Genomic DNA, 20,173 nt, shown 5'->3' with positions numbered 1-20,173 from the left:
AGAGATTTCCTCCTAACAGAGGGGATTTTTCCTCTCCACCGAGCGGAGGGTTTCACATAGCCCGTTTTACTAACCATCTCTCTCTTTGTCCTCGTTTGTCCCTCTTCCCTGTTTTATGTTGCGCATTGGCATGCAGTCTTTTGTTTGTTTTCACGGGCGCGGTTCTTGTGGGGTCAGTGGTCCATCCTTTTGGGGGCTTAGTGAGTCTCACTTCCCTGGCCTAGAGTCAGCTGCAGCTACTCATGCCTTCGTTCAAAAAGGGGGGTCCTCGTTGCAGCAAGTCAGAGGGGACCACCGGCCACACTGTTCTTTCGCAGCTCATGCGCTATTTTCTTGTCTCACCCAGAGACTCTATTGTTTCTATCTCACTGTACCAGTAAGAGCTGTAGTCATCTACAATCCTTAAATACTAAAGTCCAAATACTAACAAACTCTATCTTTCAGATACCCCTGCGGGTGCATTCCAGTGCCATGGCCCAGGAGGACTCGCCTCACCTATTTGAGGGCGGCTCCTGGAGACAGGGATTCTCTTTCCTTCTTCCTTTCCAGGTTATGAACCTTTCCGCCCTCTGGGGACATGGCCCGGTCCGTGAGGCAGTGCCTCCAGGATTCTCCGCAGAGTCAGAGGAATTTTCTGTTTTTCAGGGGGTCCTGGGGGCCCATGGGGCCGATCTCTGCAGTACGAGGTTCTTGCGGTATAAAGTCCGGACCCTGTCCTTTGCCCTGGCCCGCAGGCCACTAACGGCTCAAAGCTTCCAGGTCCAACAGGCCACTAACAAAACAAGCATTCCTAGCCTGCAGGCCATCATCATTCCCTCAAGGCAAAGCCTCTAAATATTAACCAACATTCTTCATGCGGCCCTAGCTCCCGCCCGTGAAATGTACTTTACCATACCTCTCTGGAATTTACAATGCTAACCTTCACCGTGCTTTTACTATGCTGTAACACATTTTGCAGTTGTTTTACTTTGGGAAACTTGTATAATGGTAGGTCTAGTTGCCTGCCATAGACATATGTAATCAGATAGCATGCATTAGATTTTTCATGTTGTCTAGGTATACTTCATTTACATAAATAGTTTGTCTCTTGTGGCTCTGTATTTAAAAAAAAAATGATGCTGGAAATACATACAGCCAATGAAAGATCTGTGGAGCTTCCAGCATTGCTATAGTATGTTACATCAACAGCAACTATTTGCCCAGTCTTCAGAAAGCCAACCTGAAAATGAAAGGAAAACATGAGATGAGCAACAGGGCCAGTATACAGTTAAAAGTGCTAAAGTACTACAATCGCTTCACCTTGTACTATTATTCCATTGAACAGACAGAATATGTAGCTGTTATTTTATTGTGTGCAAGTGCAGGCAATTAAATAAGACTCAGGACCTGTTTAATAATAACAATCCTCTCATGTGAAATTGAACAACAAACCTCAACAACTTAATCTAAGAAGACAGTGACATACCTTATAGCGCCCCAAAAATGGATGCCTTCCACCTGTTATAAGCATGTCTTCATCACGATCCAGCATACATCGCACAGGGCGCTTTACCCTGGTGAGAGAAAGTAATAACCCATTATTAGTTGGGGATACCAAAGGGAGGCTTTCTTTATACAGTGAGGATTGCCTAATAACTGGGGGTGTGCGATTACTAAGAAGTTTTCAGTTGATAGGTATTCATTACTGCAAATGGAATACAAAGTGTTACTTACTGTCAGGATGTGAGTGGTGTGGTAATGATAATGTCCACAAAGAGTGTGTATTTACAATTGGTGCCGTTTATTTTTAAAAGGCTATCCCCTTTACCAACAATGGTACTGGGGATTAAACGGTGGGATTGCAGTCCCAAACAAAAAGATTCCAGAAATAATAAAACAATACAAAGTCCAATGGTGCACGCCTGGGTTAAAGGGGTGTGCCAGTGTAGGTGCTCCAGGTGCTATGACAGGTTTGTGATGGGGTGGTAGTGCAAAAGCTCTGGGTGATTGTGCTGGCTCTGTGGCTTCAGCTCCCAACCAGTACTTGTCTGCAAAACAAAACAACTCTCCGGCATCTCCTGTATCAGCATAAGGGGCCATACTCATGTAGCTGCATCCCCTTTGTACTGCTAAACTCCTCCCTTTGATCAGTACGGCACCTCACTCTATCCAATCGCTGAGCGCAACACAGCTGATCACAATAGAGCCGTTCAGCAGTCTTACAGCTACACTCGTTCACCAAGAATGCCGACTTCTGGTTCTGTTCTACCCTCCCTCTGCCCATCCCTGTGAAGGCATACCACCAACCTCACATAGCACCCTTCCAGGTTGGGAGGTAGATTTACAGTTCAGATTCATTCTCTCCCGTTCACACTTACTCAACACAAAACAAAGCATTCCCTCCGTTGCCCTCATTTACACAATTATTAAGTAGCAATCAATAACAATCTGACAGTGTGATTAAATACCTGTTGTAATGATTGAATTCTGATGATATATATTTAACTGAATACGAAATGCCTTTCAGTCTATAGCAGACAGTGATTACATCAGCTAAGGGAAACAGTTAACCCTTATGCTTCTGAACAACATTACCCCCCACTCCTAGGCCATCACCTCTGATAACAATGGCTCTGTTTTGATCTTATCTTGGGCTATACCCTATCTTTTCTCCTACTGAACTTTCTGGTAGCACAGCTGTAAAATGCAGCAGAAACACCTTATCTTCAAGCTTGTAAAAATCCTGTATAAATATCTACTGTAAATCCATTTGTGTTAACAGTTTTTGTTGACTCTTCCCTTGTATATATTGAATAAAATATCTAGAGCTGATAATCAACCTGAACCCTGAGTCTCTTTGGATAGCAGAGAATAAATCCACTACAGTGCCTTGCATAAGTATTCACCCCCCTTGGACTTTTCCATATTTTGTAGTGTTACAACCTGGAATTAAAATGGATTTAATTGGGATTTTTACCATTTGATTTACAAAACATACTTAACACTTTGAAGGTGCAAAATATTTTTTATTGTGACACAAAAGTTAATTAAACAAAAGAAAAGACATTTGTTGGTTGCATAATTATTCACTACCCTGAGTCAATACTTGGTAGAAGCACCTTTGGCAGCAATTACAGCTGTGAGTCTTTTTGGGTAAGTCTCTACCAGCTTTGCACATCTGGATCCTGCAATTTTTGCCCATTCTTCTTGGCAAAATTGCTCAAGCATTGTCAAGTTGGATGGGGACCGTTGGTGAACAGCAATTTTCAAGTCTTGCCACAGATTCTCAATCGGATTGAGGTCTGGGCTTTGACTGGGCCATTCTAAGACATTCAGGTTCTTGTTTTTAAACCACTCCAGTGTAACTTTGGCTGTGTGTTTAGGGTCATTGTCCTGCTGGAAGGTGAACCTCCGCCGCCAGTCCCAGGTCTCTTGCAGACTGAAACAGGTTTTCCTCTAGAATCTCCCTGTATTTGGCTCCATCCATCTTGCCCTCAATCCTGACCAGTTTCCCAGTCCCTGCTGATGAAAAGCATCCTCATAACATGATGCTGCCACCACCATGCTTCCACCATGATGGTGTTCTCAGGGTGTTGAGCAGTGTTGGCTTTGCGCCACACATAGTGTTTTGCGCTAAGGTCAAAAAGTTCAATTTTGGTCTCATCAGACCAGAGAACCTTTTTCCACATGTTTGCTGTGTCTCCCACATGCCTTTTGGCAAAATCCAAACGGGATTTGATATGGGTTTTTTTCAGCAATGGCTTTCTTCTCGCCACTCTTCCATAAAGCCCAGCTTTGTGGAGCATTCGGGTTATAGTTATCCCATGGACGGTTTCTCCCATCTCAGCTGTGGATCTCTCCAGCTCCTTCAGAGTTGCCATTGGCCTCTTGGTTGCTTCTCTGACTAATGCCCTCCTATAGTCATTGGTACACGGGATATAAACGGGTCTGTGTTTCACGTGTATTTAAAAAGTGTAGATTTGTATGTGAGCACGGGGTTGCACAGAATTAATTCACGTGCTGGGATTCAAGTGAATAATTAATTAGTAATTGAATCCCAGCACAACAGTATAAATAGGCACATTTTTAGTCACTCGTGGTTGGGTGTTCGGAAGAGGAGAACGGGTGAGAGAGAGAGAGGAGTAACTAAAAGCAAAGTAAAAACGTGCAAGATAAGTGTTTGTTCTCACCGTGTTTGTTTGTCTGTCCGTGCACCGTTTGTTTAGTGTCAGTCGTTTTGTCTGTCTGTTTATTTTGGCGTCAAGTGCCGTGTCCTGTTTTGTATTCCGTTGTTTAAACCTTTTATTTTGTCATTAAACGCTGAGTGCAGCCATTGCACTCAGCATTTCTCATCACCATCACCATCTCTGTGTTTGAATTCCTTTCTGGTCTGACGCAACCCACTTTGGCCGTCTTTGTGACACGTGGTGTCTTCGTGGGATAGCCGCGCCTCCAAGCATCAGACCAGGAGGGGTCTGGATTAAAAAAATAAATAAATAAAATATAAAGGCTTACAAATATTGTTTTGGGGGAAAAAAGAAAAAAAAAAGTCAATGGCAGAAGACACCATCAAACTGCGGGGCTGGTTCCTGGAGAATGCTGGGCTGGAGGCCCAGTCTCTGCCCATAGTCGTCCGGGCCCTGTGGATGATGGACAGTGAGAGATGGGAGGCATATCAGGAGGAACACACCCCAAACACCTTGGAGGAAGGTGTGGAGTTTGTCCTCAGCTACCTGGAGGCAACCATAAACGGAACAGCAGCCCAGGTAGCAGGACCACCAGCAGAGGAGTACCTGCTGTCCCCATCTCCACCAGCAGAGGGTGAGTACCTGCTGTCCCCATCTCCACCAGCAGAGGGTGAATGCCTGCTGGTTTTGCCTCCACAGCCCAAGTGGGTGGAGCCTGAGCGTCCACAGCCCGAGCGGGAGGAGCCTGAGCGTCCACAGCCCAAATGGGAGGAGCCTGAGCGTCCACAGCCCAAATGGGAGGAGCCTGAGCATCCACAGCCCAAATGGGAGGAGCCTGAGCGTCCACAGCCCAAACGGGAGGAGCCTGAGCGTCCACAGCCCAAGCGGAAGGAGCCTGAACGTCCTACGCCTGAGTGGAAGGAGCCCGAACGTCCTACGCCTGAGTGGGAGGAGCCCGAATGTCCTACGCCTGAGTGGGAGGAGCCCGAACGTCCTACGCCTGAGTGGGAGGAGCCCGAACGTCCTATGCCTGAGTGGGGGGAGCCCGAACGTCCACAGCCCAAGAGGGGGGAGTCGGTGTGTCCACAGCCCAAAAGGGAGGAGTCGGTGCATCCACAGACCAAAAGGGAGGAGTCGGTGCGTCCACAGCCCAAAAGGGAGGAGTCGGTGCGTCCACAGCCCAAAGGGAGGCAAGTCGGGGCTTCCACAGCTCTGGGACCCAAGCCACCAGCAGAGGGAAAATGCCTGCTGGTTCAGCCCCAAGAGCCGGAAGGGGAGGAGTTACAGGCCCAACCCCCTGAAAATTTTTTGGGGGGAGAGGGGCAGGAGGCTGGTGTCCCCCAGCAGCCTCTATTCATGCTGCTGAAGGCAGCCCGGCGCGCACCAGCCCAGCCGCCACAGCGGAGGGAGCCAGCGCCGCCAGGAGCAGAGGAGCTGCCTCTGCCTCCACCACCTCCACCGGCAGGAACAGAGCAGCAGGAGCTGCATCTGTCTCCGCCACCTCCACCGGAAGGAGCAGAGGAGCAGGAGCTGCCTCTGCCTCCGCCACCTCCACCGCTTCCTCCACTAGGAGCAGAGGAGCTGGAGCTGCCTCTGCCTCCACCACCACCAGGAGCAGAGGAGCTGGAGCTGCCTCTGCTTCCGCCACCGCCCGGAGCAGAGGAGCAGGAGCTGCCTCTGCTGCCCGTACCTCTACAGGGAGTACGGTGGCCGGAACCCCAGAAAGGGGAGCTGCCGGCCACGAAGAAGGGGGACGAGGTCTGGAGACCACTTTCCCCAGCAGCAGTTTCGCTGCAGGAGTTCTTGTGGCCGGAGCCCCACAGGAGGGAGCTGCCGGCTACGAAGAAGGGGGAGGTCGGGGGACCACCTGCCCCCGCAGCTTTTTCGCTGCAGGACGGGACCAGCATGCTGTCAGCCGTGCCACTACCGGCAGGGGAGCTGACAGCATTTCCAGACATGGGCCCACTGAAGCCTCCCTTCCCAGCCCGAGACTTTGTCCTGGACTGCTGGGTATTTAAGGGGGGAGGTGGCCGTTGAGGCCATGTGTGCTTTGCACAGGGGGGGTATATGTGGCAAAGTGCCCGCCCCTGTGTGCATTTGTGTGTTATGTGTTGTATGTTGCGTGTGTTAATGTTGGTGTATAGTCATTGGTACACGGGATATAAACGGGTCTGTGTTTCACGTGTATTTAAAAAGTGTAGATTTGTATGTGAGCACGGGGTTGCACAGAATTAATTCACGTGCTGGGATTCAAGTGAATAATTAATTAGTAATTGAATCCCAGCACAACAGTATAAATAGGCACATTTTTAGTCACTCGTAGTTGGGTGTTCGGAAGAGGAGAACGGGTGAGAGAGAGAGAGGAGTAACTAAAAGCAAAGTAAAAACGTGCAAGATAAGTGTTTGTTCTCACCGTGTTTGTTTGTCTGTCCGTGCACCGTTTGTTTAGTGTCAGTCGTTTTGTCTGTCTGTTTATTTTGGCGTCAAGTGCCGTATCCTGTTTTGTATTCCGTTGTTTAAACCTTTTATTTTGTCATTAAACGCTGAGTGCAGCCATTGCACTCAGCATTTCTCATCACCATCACCGTCTCTGTGTTTGAATTCCTTTCTGGTCTGACGCAACCCACTCTGGCCGTCTTTGTGACACCTCCTTACCTGGTCACTGAGTTTTGGTGGACGGCCATATTCTTTCCATTTTTTAATAATGGATTTAACGGTGCTCCGGAGGATGTTCAAAGTTTGGGATATTTTTTTATAACCCAACCCTGATTGGTGCTTCTCCAGAACTTTATCCCAGACTTGTTTTGATAGCTCCTTGGTCTTCATGATGCTGTTTGTTTAGATATGCTCTCTAACAAACTCTGGGGCCTTCCAGAAACAGGTGTATTTAATCTGAGATCATGTGACACTTTAATTGCACACAGGTGGACTCCATTCAACTAATTATGTGAATTCTGAAGGCATTTGGTTGCACCAGAGCTTATTTAGGGGTGTCACAGCAAAGGGAGTGAATACTTATGCAATCAAGACTTTTCAGTTTTTTATTTGTAAAAAATTTTGAAAAATATGTAGATTTATTTCCCCACTTCAACATTATGGACTATTTTGTGTAGACCAGTGACAAAAAATCCTAATTAAATCCATTTTAATTCCAGGTTGTAACACTACAAAATGTGGAAAAGTCCAAGGGGGGTGAATACTTATGCAAGGCACTGTACAACTTTGTGCCAGTAGGGCCAGCACAGGTACATCTCAATGGTGCAAGCACTAATACAAAGAGATGTAAGTAAGCTATACTCAATTAAATAACAATACAACAAAAAAATAAAAATACAACAATAAAATAATTCCAAACAATTAGTATACAACCATGAATTTAGTACAATAATATATAGGTTGTTTGGTTTCATGTAATACCTGCTTCTTAAAGGGAATTACTTGGAAAATACAAGTATCAGCACGCCCCTACTAAAAACTTTATTTTCAAAAGGTCCTTCAACTAGTTTTCAACTTATCTCAACCTCCTAGCCTGTTAGGGCTAGATTCCCAACCAAATTGCCATTAGCACGATTTATTTTAGAAATCAGAATGGAGATTTTAAATAGTCTTCAAGTTGTTTCTTATTAGTTTTACAATAATTTACAATCACCTAGAGCCCTAACAGGCTAGGAGGTTGAGATAAGTTGAAAACTAGTTGAACGACCTTTTGAAAATAATGTTTTTAGTAGGGACGTGCCGATACTTGTATTTTTCAGTTATTTTCTTCAGTAAAAATAACTACATGGAGTAAAACGCTCTGAGAATCTGAGAGAGACACTTGTGGCAGAGTGAATCTCTGCCAGGAAGCAATGTATTGGTGATTGGCAGGGATAGGGTTAATTTCTGTCCCTGCCAGAGAAATATGTGTGGGTGTGGCTGTGCTAGTACAGCCACAGGTGTAATCATTTGTGTTAAATTAATTGATGTCACCATATAGCAGGGCAGAAATGTTTGTTCCGCACAGCCTCCAGTCTGTGTGAAGAGAGGCTGTCACAGAGAAGAAAACTGTGGTTTAGAAAAAAAAAAAAAAAAAAAAAAAAAAACTGTGTCTTTTGCAACCGGTAAACAACTTAGCCATCCGGTTTTATAGTTTAGGGAGAGTGAAAAGTTTTAGTTAGCACTCTGAAGTGGAGTTAGCCTTTTGTTTTGTTTTGTTAATTTGTCTTTTATTTCTGTAATTAATAAAAATGCACAAAAGTACTTTAAAACACCTCAATTTCGTGTCTGGTTCAAAGTTTACATACCCCAATGGAAATTTATAATTTCTAGAAATTTCTCAAAAACAAAGAATTTTAGGAAAAAATCTTTTGTAGCAAAAGTTTTGCTTTTGTTGATTAGGAAAAAAAAGTTACAAGAAATAGACAAAGCACGCATCAAAATCTACTTCAGAATGGTTAGAGAAGAATAAAATCAAGGTTTTGGAATGGCCTAGTCAAAGTCCCAATCTAAATCTGCTGGAGAATCTTTGGTATGAGTTGAAGAAGTCTGTGCACAAGAGAAATCCATAGAATATGAATGAACTGGAACAATTTTGCGTTGCAGAATGGTAAAAAATTACTAAAGAATCATGCCTACAGCTCACTGACAAATATCTTAATTGTTTAAAAGAGGTTATTGCGGGCTCCCGAGTGGCACATCCAGTAAAGGCGCTCCGCGCGGAGTGCAGGATGTGCCCTATAGCCTGGAGATCGCGAGTTCGAATCCAGGCTATGTCACAGCCGACCGTGACTGGGAGTTCCTAGGGGGCGGCGCACAATTGGCTGAGCGCTGCTCGGGTGGGGAGGGCTTAGGTCGGCAGGGGAATACACGACTCTCCGCGCATCAGCGACCCCTGTAGCCGATAGGGCGCCTGTGGTTCTGCAGTGGAGCCGCCAGATCTGTGTTGTCCTCCGGCACTATAGGTCTGGTGGCATCGCAGTGGATCTGCAGTGCGAAAAATGACGGCTTGGCAGGAGCACGTTTCGGAGGACGCGTGTTCCAGCCGCCGTTTCCCGAGTTGGCGGAGGGGTTGCGAGCGGTGAGCCAAGGATACAGATAAATAATAATTGGGCATGCTAAATTGGGGAGAAAACGGGTAAAAAATTGGCGATGCTAAAAAACTAGCTATTAATTTCATTTACCTTGTCAGGGTATACCTTTTGAAATAGCATTTTTGGAGTTTTGCAAAAAAAAAAAATTGCTGAAATAAATGATTGTAGACATCTATTTCTTGTAATTTTTTTTCCTCATCCACAAAAGCAAAACTTTTGCTACAAAAGAGTTTTCCTAAAATGATTTGTTTTTGAGAAATTTCTAGAAATGATACATTTCCATTAGGGTATGTAATCTTTTGACTACAAGTTTAGATAGAAACTGTATATAACTGTTTCTTGGCAACATATTTGTTTTCTATACTTACTTATGTGCTGCTACAGCCACCACAGTTGATAAGAGGGTGGATCTGGATTCTTTCCCTCCAAACCCTCCTCCCATTCTCTTCACCCGGCAGACAATTCGATTTGATGGGACTCCTAAGACTTTGGCAACAAGGGCCTATTGAAATTAGTATAAAAACAGGTGTAAAAGTTAAAATTCAGAAAAACAGCAGACAGAGAGAGGCCCAATACTTTTAACAGTAGTCTTGCAGTTTACTGTTGTTTTACTACTTATTTTAAATACCAAGTCAATTGCACAAGGACAATCTACAACGTATGCCAGTTGGCCAGTAGGGTCTACTGTAGCACGGTGCGGAAAAACAGTCTATGCCAATTTTGATTCTTCAGCCCATAGAATGCCAGCAATCAGATAAGAACATAACAGAGTGAGAAAAATGCACTGCACTACCTGCCCACAGGTCAACATTACCACAGCCGTCAAAAGTACAACTACATGATTTTGTTGCAGGACCTTTCACAATTTATCAATTGGGAGTGGAGTCCACATCATCCAGGGAAATAAGTACAGTGCCTTGCGAAAGTATTCGGCCCCCTTGAACTTTGCGACCTTTTGCCACATTTCAGGCTTCAAACATAAAGATATGAAACTGTAATTTTTTGTGAAGAATCAACAACAAGTGGGACACAATCATGAAGTGGAACGAAAGTTATTGGATATTTCAAACTTTTTTAACAAATAAAAAACTGAAAAATTGGGCGTGCAAAATTATTCAGCCCCCTTAAGTTAATACTTTGTAGCGCCACCTTTTGCTGCGATTACAGCTGTAAGTCGCTTGGGGTATGTCTCTATCAGTTTTGCACATTTTGCAAAACAGCTAGAGCTCAGTGAGGTTGGATGGAGAGCATTTGTGAACAGCAGTTTTCAGTTCTTTCCACAGATTCTCGATTGGATTCAGGTCTGGACTTTGACTTGGCCATTCTAACACCTGGATATGTTTATTTGTGAACCATTCCATTGTAGATTTTGCTTTATGTTTTGGATCATTGTCTTGTTGGAAGACAAATCTCCGTCCCAGTCTCAGGTCTTTTGCAGACTCCATCAGGTTTTCTTCCAGAATGGTCCTGTATTTGGCTCCATCCATCTTCCCATCAATTTTAACCATCTTCCCTGTCCCTGCTGAAGAAAAGCAGGCCCAAACCATGATGCTGCCACCACCATGTTTGACAGTGGGGATGGTGTGTTCAGGGTGATGAGCTGTGTTGCTTTTACGCCAAACATAACGTTTTGCATTGTTGCCAAAAAGTTCGATTTTGGTTTCATCTGACCAGAGCACCTTCTTCCACATGTTTGGTGTGTCTCCCAGGTGGCTTGTGGCAAACTGTAAACAACACTTTTTATGGATATCTTTAAGAAATGGCTTTCTTCTTGCCACTCTTCCATAAAGGCCAGATTTGTGCAGTATACGACTGATTGTTGTCCTATGGACAGAGTCTCCCACCTCAGCTGTAGATCTCTGCAGTTCATCCAGAGTGATCATGGGCCTCTTGGCTGCATCTCTGATCAGTCTTCTCCTTGTATGAGCTGAAAGTTTAGAGGGACGGCCAGGTCTTGGTAGATTTGCAGTGGTCTGATACTCCTTCCATTTCAATATTATCGCTTGCACAGTGCTCCTTGGGATGTTTAAAGCTTGGGAAATCTTTTTGTATCCAAATCCGGCTTTAAACTTCTCCACAACAGTATCTCGGACCTGCCTGGTGTGTTCCTTGTTCTTCATGATGCTCTCTGCGCTTTAAACGGACCTCTGAGACTATCACAGTGCAGGTGCATTTATACGGAGACTTGATTACACACAGGTGGATTCTATTTATCATCATTAGTCATTTAGGTCAACATTGGATCAATCAGAGATCCTCACTGAACTTCTGGAGAGAGTTTGCTGCACTGAAAGTAAAGGGGCTGCATAATTTTGCACGCCCAATTTTTCAGTTTTTTATTTGTTAAAAAAGTTTGAAATATCCAATAAATTTCGTTCCACTTCATGATTGTGTCCCACTTGTTGTTGAATCTTCACAAAAAATTACAGTTTCATATCTTTATGTTTGAAGCCTGAAATGTGGCAAAAGGTCGCAAAGTTCAAGGGGGCCGAATACTTTCGCAAGGCACTGTATGTGAATCAATACTTATTGGAGATATTAAGAAAAGACTTCTAGTCAAAATGTTCTTCATTGAATTAATTCAGGTTGTTTTAGTATTCCTGAAGGTGTCTTAATGGATGTAGAGGGATGACAACTTAACCCTTTCAGGACCAAGCATTTTTCAGTGGGGTGTTCCCCCAGGACGAGCCGTTTTTTGGCTGTAGTTGACTCTCTTCCAAAAAAAATTCACAAAAAATCTATTTTTTACAGTAGCATCTTGGAAATGGTGTCCTTTTTTCAGAACACTGTGGGGAACATATTAAGTAAAGAAACTATATAAACTTTTACCTTTTTTTTCAACACAATATTTTGGGTTTTTTTTATTATGTATTCTGCTTAGAGATATAATTATAAAAATGTGTTATTCTATGACCTGAGGGACCTTACAATACTTACTGAAAGTTCTGTTGAAAAATATTGATGTTTGGGCAAATTACAAGACATTGTTTCACCTGAGTGATTGCAATGACATAATACACATATATTCTCAGGGTCTTTATAAGCAATAATGGACACTACTCTCCATTTATTTTCTCAAAATAAGTATTTATGAATAAAATAATAGTTATCCATTTCATTATTATCAGTAATAAGGAAAAAAACGTACCTGATACATTTAGTTCATGAAATAGTATATGCTTATGTCTACTCGTTTCTTGATATTTATAAATGTTGTAAAATATATATTAAGACAATATAAATGGTTCTAATATAATTATAAGTCATAATTATAGTGTTTCCCCTTTTTTATTCGCTCTAAACAAGTTCCTGTGATGTTTTGATTCTGCTTTTGTCTCTGCCGGGATGCTGTAAACTGTCTCTGTCCTTTTAGACACTAAATGCACCTCTCAGTGACATCACACACACACACACACACAAAAAAAAAAAAAAAAAAACTAATCAGGAAGTGAACGTTAGTCTCTCCCCTATGCAATGATATGTTTCAAGCCTGTACTGCAAAGTACGGTGGGCCTGTAAGTCATCAAAACTAAGTACTTTTTTATCGTGTTTACACGATCACATCCTAGAAGCCAACTAGTATGATCGTGTTAACACGATCCCGGTCCTTAAAGGGTTAATGGAAATCTGCCTACCAAGCACCTACAGTACAGTACAGTCAAGAGCGATATCACAGTCTGTGCCATGTGACTGAAACTTGCTTGAACAGATACAGTTTTAATATACTAGAGAGTATTCCACTTTCACAAGAAATAAATCGGTCATGTATCAGGCATTTGGACGAATGGTACTTGGTCTGCAACAACTGATTTACACACCTGTGTTTTTGTAGCATCCTGGGTTGATGCAAACAATTCCATTTCTCCATCTTCTCCTTTGGGAACTGCCAAAGTGCAATGAGTTTCCAGATAGAAGTGTTCCTGTCCCCCCATGTGCATTTCCCCTTTGTAAAGAATCATACAGGCATTAGCAAATGTAATGAGACTTGGACAGTAGATATGACAATATTTTGTTCAAAATTGTATGTATAAAAAGATGTAATCTTTCAGGATCTACTCTTCATTTCTTGTTGCCTGCCATAGACATTTGTAATGTAGGTGAGATCAGCCAAAATGTCTTTATATTAGGAACCGCCAGCATCATTAAGTGCACAGCATGTATTATCAACAAAACTAAAATGAACTTGTACAGTATATAAACTGGCAATTCACTCAATGTGTTGACTTTTATTTGTAGCCTAGGTTACATATCTATGGCAGGCAACTGGAACCGAAGAGCATCTCTTGAACTCAGGTAAAAGCACCTTTGCATAAAAAAACACAGTTATTTCATTGAGAACCATTTAGAATGATTGCATACATCATAAAAGGGACATTAAAAAAAAAAAACAATGAAATGAAATTTGAAGCTACTTATTCTTTAATGATTTCATTTAAATTCATATAGTAACAGATGTGTGTGTGTGTGTGTGTGTGTGTGTGTGTGTGTGTTTAGATTATTAAAATAGATGCCTATATGATTTGTTGTGGCAATTCCCAATTATTATTATTTTAATTAAGAAAAAGCAACAATATTTGACTAAGGACTTGACAGAGAGCGAATGAATCCTAGTCAACAATCTCCCTCCCGACCTGTGAAAGCGCTGTATAACAGGAACAGTGTGCCCCGACTGGGTGGTTAGGCAGTTCATTCCAGGGTCAGTCAGAAGTCGGACATCCAGAAAGGGGGCAGAGCCAAGCAATCTGTTAATTTGTTATGGTTACGGAAAGACCTGTAAAGGACGTACGAGTGTGATTTAACTGTAAGTGTTTTTCGTGTTGTTTTTGTCTGACTGTTGATAATTGTATTTGTCATTGTTAGACAGCTAAACTATCCGGGCGCTGTCACTAAAAGTCAACACCAACACCGGACTACACAACTACACTGCTGTTTCACTAACTACTGTATAATTCACCACTTGCACTAGGAGCACTCACTATTGGACTTGTGATTGTGTGTGTGTTTTATAAAGTGTGTGTCTTTATTAGTGTTATTATTATTTCAGGACTGAGTTGATGGGTTTTAATTGTGCCATGCACATCGTTGTGTAGGACCAGTTACTATTATTTGCAGCACAAATAAAGAACCGTTTTTCACCATGAAATGCGTTGTGTTTATTATCACCTCTACACCTGCGCACAGCAAACCACTTTGCCACAAGGACATAAAACTAATGATTTTGTTTGATTAAGTTCAAGTAAAGAATAATCACTTTTCAACGAGCCCCTTACCTTCCACTATATGGTCAGCCTCTTGAAATCCTTTATCAAGGTTCCCTCTTTCTATCTTTCTTATAGGTTGATAAAATGATTTATTTGCAATTGCATCCTATGTGAAACAAAATGAAAATTAATTATTTGAGTTAGTGGTTTCAATCTATTACCAGTGGATTATTTTGTACATTTACAAATGGGCCTTGTTTGTGAGGATATTTTTAGAAATATTTCAGAGTTTCATAATAAGGGTCAGGCAAAAGTAGTCTTACATACAGTCATACTAAAATCTAGGTCTCCTTAATTTGAGCCCCACATTTTCTTCCTCAATCCTGTTCTCAAGGGACCACCCACTTTGGAGAAAAGAGTAGTTTCCATAGTACCCACTGCATCACTCTTACTGTCTGCAAAAGACCAACCTTGTGCCAGTTCCTTAATAACTCCAGCTATCACCTTCCACTTTTATACAGGGCTTGAGTGGCACTTATTTAAATGTTAAAGATATACCTGCTTGTATCCAGGAGAAAGCACAAGGTTCATATGGCAGTGATCTTTCAAAATGGGTATTCCCAATACCCCTAAATCCAGTACATCTTAGTTTCGGCTCCTTGCACACTACTAGTAATCTAAATTAGCAAAAATAAATTCTGCCCGTACCAGAATAGTGATAGTCCTTTTAAGTTCCTCATATGTGATCTTTACAGCCTTGGCAGCTCTTTGACTATGGGCTTGTGTGTCAGCAACAACTGCCCCAATAATGTGCCCAACACTGGTTACCTAAAAGACAAAATGAAATATGAATATAAGCATTAAGAGAGAAGTATCCTGAGTGTGACGAGTTTAAATATCTACAGATAATTGCCATTGAGGAGGATTTTAATAAACAGTACTTACAAACTGAAAATGTTTGTATAAAGACATTTTTAAATGTATTTGGTTATATTTTGTACTGGTTCAATAGGCTGCTAGAAATTTAAGTTCCTGTTTAAAGGGAGTCCAAAAGATTAAAAAGTCCCTTTAGCCTTTCAAAGAACCTTATGCTGTCCAGTAGACTATAGTCTAGTCCAGCTGAACATTACAGTCTCTCAACTCATTTCAGAATTAGCAGATTCTTGCCAAGTAAACGCCCAGGAGCTGTTTAAAAATACTGTATATAATATACTGTATATATATATATATATATATATATATATATATATATATATATATATATATATATATATTTTTTTTTTTTGTTTGCATCGTTCATTGCTACTACTTAACCTTTGCCTTAATATCACAGTTATCTTAACTAAATGTATTATTTATTTTGTTTAGAATCGCTTCAGTCAACACATCCTGGTGACTTTTTAATACTCAGAAGTTTAAAGCACCCCTGGGGCCTCAAAAGGGTTCTCAAACATGTCTTCTCGTGAAGTTCAGCTCTAACACCAGAGTGTAACCATTAACCTTGCCCCTGCAATACTCTGCTCTTGGTGGATGTAAAATGGTGGTACTGTATATATGTGCCACAGTTTCATGATTCCATGTCAAATGTCTCAATTTTAAAAGAAAATTGTGTCTGACATGCCCTACTATGAAGATATATCCCTATGAGATACTGTATGTCCACTAACTTCTTGGGAGCCCTGTTTGCGTACCGTGTCTTCAGCGAAGACTGTTTCATCCAAAACAATTGGTCCTGTTATGTTGCTCCCGGGAATGTCTTTATAGGAGAGGAAACACACAACTCCAGGCACCTCCATGGCTTCTGCTGTATCAATGGATCTGAATAACACAGTCAGAAAAGTCATCGCCTTGTGTGGGTTACATGACATAATAGCGAGTCCAAGACCGTGCCAACATCACCGCGATGGACATTACAGCACTGACCATTACAGCAACTGCCCATAACAGCGCTACGACATCACAGCGGTGACCATTACAGCGACTGCCCATAACAGCGCTACGACATCACCGCGATGGACATTACAGCGATTGCGCATAACAGCGCTATGACATCACCGTGATGGACATTACAGCACCGACCATAACATCGCTACGACATCAAAAAAGCGTCACCTGCCAGGAACTCGGACACAAGATGCAGTCAGAGCGGGGTTTACAACAGATGTTCTGATTTCAGAAGACTATAGTTTTTTTTTCCACTGGTCCCATACAGCCCCATCATAATTAGACTGGTAAATACGATAAGTAAAACCTCCATGCAATAAAAGCATGTTTCCACAAGCATTTTTTACGTAGTTGTGCTGCATATCATTTTTTTTTTTTTTTTACTTGTGTTTTGATATATATATATATATATATATATATATATATATATATATATATATATATATATATATATATATATATATATTTGTTTGTATATTTAGGAACACTGTTACCTTAAGCCCATATTCAAAATATACAATGCTTCTACGTGACTTTCAACAACCAGTCAAACCACAAACATGGTAGGTAGGACCATATCAGGTGAGGCAAGTGACTTTGTGAAATAACCTATGCTTAAAAAAAACATTTCTTGTTCTCAAACTGCTATTGGTTATTTTTTTTTCACATTTGTATAAATCATTTATTATTAATGGACTTTTTGAGTTTTGGATATGATACAGGAAACAAGATGATGGTTTTGTCACCAGATACTTACATGATTTTGGCATGAGCTTTGGTGCTCGTAACCAGTGTTAAGTAGAGCTCATTTTCATATCTGGGCATGTCATCACAATAAATGGCCTCACCAGTGGCTTGTTTGAGAGCTGACAGATGTACAACAGGTCTTCCTACCACATCCTCCATAGACTGTCCGGGGGGCACAGCCTGAACAGATCCAAATAAAAAAATGAAATGACCAAAAACACTTATCGCAAAGTGGGTAAAATAACAGTCTTACATTTGTAATGTGTATACAGGACAATGCTCTAAAAAACATTACAGAACAGTTTCAAAAGGTACCTGGAAAATTTGGACACTGGATGGAAAATCTTTATGGAACAACTCTGTTGCGCTAGCGTAGCCTGGAGATAAGTGTTCAGCATGATACTTCTGGAAAGAAACATGGATAAAAAGGTATCTCTAAGGAACAAAAAGCAAGCTGAAAACAGAACACAACTTGAGGTACATTTGTTTGCTATTTTACCCCTGCACAGGCCCCTTGCTTACTAAATATCTTTGCATCCCTGAATAGATAATCATACTTCAACTCTACTGTAAGCAAAACGTTTTAAGAAACGCGCAGTGTTATAATTTTTCTGTGGTACACCAAACACTGGCAGTCACAATCACATTTTTGAAAAAAACACCCATCCTGTTGTTCTGCATTCCTAAAAATTGATCATATTTTGGGCTTATGTGTGCTTATGGGATGGCTTGCTCATTAAAATCCTTTGCATATATTTGAAAGGACAACTTTATCTCTTCATGGATACCAAGACCAAAATCTTTGGATATCTGAAAATGGAACACATTAAGAAATGACAATTAAGGTTTGTGAATGCTTACATTAGCCCCAAGATCCTTGACCAGTTTTTGTTGAACAGTCAGGTAGAACTTGAAGAAGAAGCTGAGTGTCAGTGTGCGTCGGTACACCACCATCCCCCCGGGAGCTGAAGGGGACAGGCTCATCTCCTCGGCTAACAGGCAACAGGCTTCCTGCAGAAGCTCCTCATTCCACTCTCTGTACAACATTGTTTTCTGTCAGTATGTGCTCTGGTTGTTCACTAAAGTCACCACCAATTGATCATCATCCACTTCACCAAGATTCTGACATGTATTGCATTGTATAATATGTGTTTGCAGGATTGCCAATGGATGCCTCTTGTGCTATAAAAAATGATTGCTCATTAAAGAGTAAGTAGTGGGGCTCTGAAAAATATAGCGTTGCATGTCCCCACGTGTTACTACAACTGTTTAAACAGCATAGCTGTAATTTTTCTTCTCATTGTTAACATCCTGACAACTTTTTACACTTATAACTTTAAAGTCTTTTTCAAAGCTCTTTTCACACACATTTATACATATACTGTTTTCCTTTGTTTACCTGTCAATAAGCTGTCCACATGTCTTCCTTGCTAGGACTGTAGTTGGTGCCATTCCTCCATAGCTCACAAGGAGCTCCTTTACCACATTCGTGCCCTCTTTAAACAGGACACTCATCCCACAGTTTACTATGGCAATGTCATCTTCACGTCGAGAGGCCTGCTTGAAAGCTGAAAAATACTGTCCCTGCAAAGACAAATAATATTCTGACCTTGTGTTTCCACCATGTTTCTTTCATTAACTACTTTGGTACGTGGGTAACGAAAAAGCTCCTACGAATGAGGAGTCAATATATAGGCAGTTTGCTTATGTTATGAATCCTGACTTCCAAGATAAAGCAAGTTCAGCTATTTTCACCAATCACTTTGATCATGTAACATACTGTAACAAGCATGGAAGACTGCACACTGCGCAGCCTGTCGGAGTTTGTGTGAGGTGTTTGTCAAATGACTGGCAGTGGTTTGTAAATTAGTTATGCAAAGGACACATGGGATTGGAGAACTATTTGAGAGAAATTTTAAATTCTGTAAATATTTGATCTTTATTAATTGTTGTTCCCTTTCAATTCGAAGACGACCAACAACAATACTTTCGGGATATGCCTGCACAGGTCAGGTATTTACTCAGTATTTTATGTCAGAGCTGCCGATAGGCCCCTCCGTCCCGCCTACCAAGGGAATGAGTAGTCACTCCAGCGGAGCTCACATCCTCTTTTGCGTCTCACATCAGGTAAGTGAAGGTAAGTATAAAAACCTGTCCAGTTGCTGTGATTGAGTCTGTATAAAGAGCTCTGACTCAAGTTTCTCTGGAGTTCCCTTGCAATTATTGCTTGCAGTTTTATTGCCTGCAAATTTTTGCTGGAAGTCAGTTTGCCACTTCCCCGGAATCAGAAACTTGGCTTCTGAAGACTGAGCTTAAATGTTGCGCAACGGCGCTATCGTTTTAATTATTTCTTTCAACAGCTACATTGCTTGCGATTGTAGTCTGCTTTATTAACCTTACAACTACATGCTGTTTTGTGTTTTTTCCTCTTCTATTTTCAAGTTGCCTTGGCCCACCCTTCGGTGCGCTTGGCAAAAATCAAAAAACTCACTTTCAGTGATTTTTCTCCCGCACAACTTCGTGCTGTGTATATGTGTGTTTTTGTTAAAAAAATAAAAATAAAAAAAAGGAAAGGGAGACCCGCGATCCTCCACCGGGACCCAGCTTTGCTGTAGCCTGCTGTTGAGTCGAGGCAGCCGGCTTGTCCTAGCCCGCCTAAATATTACAGCTCCCGCCTGGCGTGTTAACTGTCTTTCTTTAATTGTATCACTGTGTGTGTGTACCTGTGTCTGTCTTATTACTGCTTTACAGTAAAAAAAAAAAAAAAAGTTCCCTTTCCAAAGTACTGTCAGTAAGTAGACTGTGGTCCTCTCCACTGCAAGCTACGCGCTGCCCGGTTATGTGACAACACCTAATCCAGACAAAAGCACTCTTGGCCCCGCTGCATCGGCGCTTTGGTGCCCTCGATGCCCTCGGTGCCCACTGGTTGTAGGCTGTGCTCCACTCTGCTGTAGTCGACGCGCTGCCCCCGGTGTGCGACAAAATGTAGTCCACGCTAGACGCCATTATCCAGTTGCTCTGGTCGAGCCTGTGTGAAACAGCTCTA

General features: G+C 41.9%; 1 protein-coding gene across 4 annotated transcripts in view; it reads right to left on the bottom strand.

The window, feature by feature from the left end:
• The window catches only part of xdh (xanthine dehydrogenase), a 95,594-nt gene that overhangs the window by 24,187 nt on the left and 51,234 nt on the right, over positions 1-20,173 (bottom strand). For all 4 annotated transcript variants that reach the window (XM_034003511.3, XM_034003514.3, XM_034003516.3 and 1 more), the window contains 11 exons: positions 18,527-18,711; positions 17,989-18,163; positions 17,443-17,532; positions 17,138-17,307; positions 16,128-16,254; positions 15,145-15,264; positions 14,506-14,602; positions 13,054-13,178; positions 9,604-9,737; positions 1,466-1,553; positions 1,133-1,219 (listed from right to left, as the gene is read on the bottom strand). In XM_034003511.3, coding sequence (XP_033859402.2) covers positions 1,133-1,219; positions 1,466-1,553; positions 9,604-9,737; positions 13,054-13,178; positions 14,506-14,602; positions 15,145-15,264; positions 16,128-16,254; positions 17,138-17,307; positions 17,443-17,532; positions 17,989-18,163; positions 18,527-18,711 — 1,398 coding nt within the window. The remainder of the gene's footprint in view (positions 1-1,132; positions 1,220-1,465; positions 1,554-9,603; positions 9,738-13,053; positions 13,179-14,505; positions 14,603-15,144; positions 15,265-16,127; positions 16,255-17,137; positions 17,308-17,442; positions 17,533-17,988; positions 18,164-18,526; positions 18,712-20,173) is intronic.

This window comes from Acipenser ruthenus, chromosome 5 (genome assembly GCF_902713425.1).
Source record: "Acipenser ruthenus chromosome 5, fAciRut3.2 maternal haplotype, whole genome shotgun sequence".
NCBI classification, from domain to species: domain Eukaryota; kingdom Metazoa; phylum Chordata; class Actinopteri; order Acipenseriformes; family Acipenseridae; genus Acipenser; species Acipenser ruthenus.
This window is presented reverse-complemented; position numbering and strand designations above follow the sequence as displayed.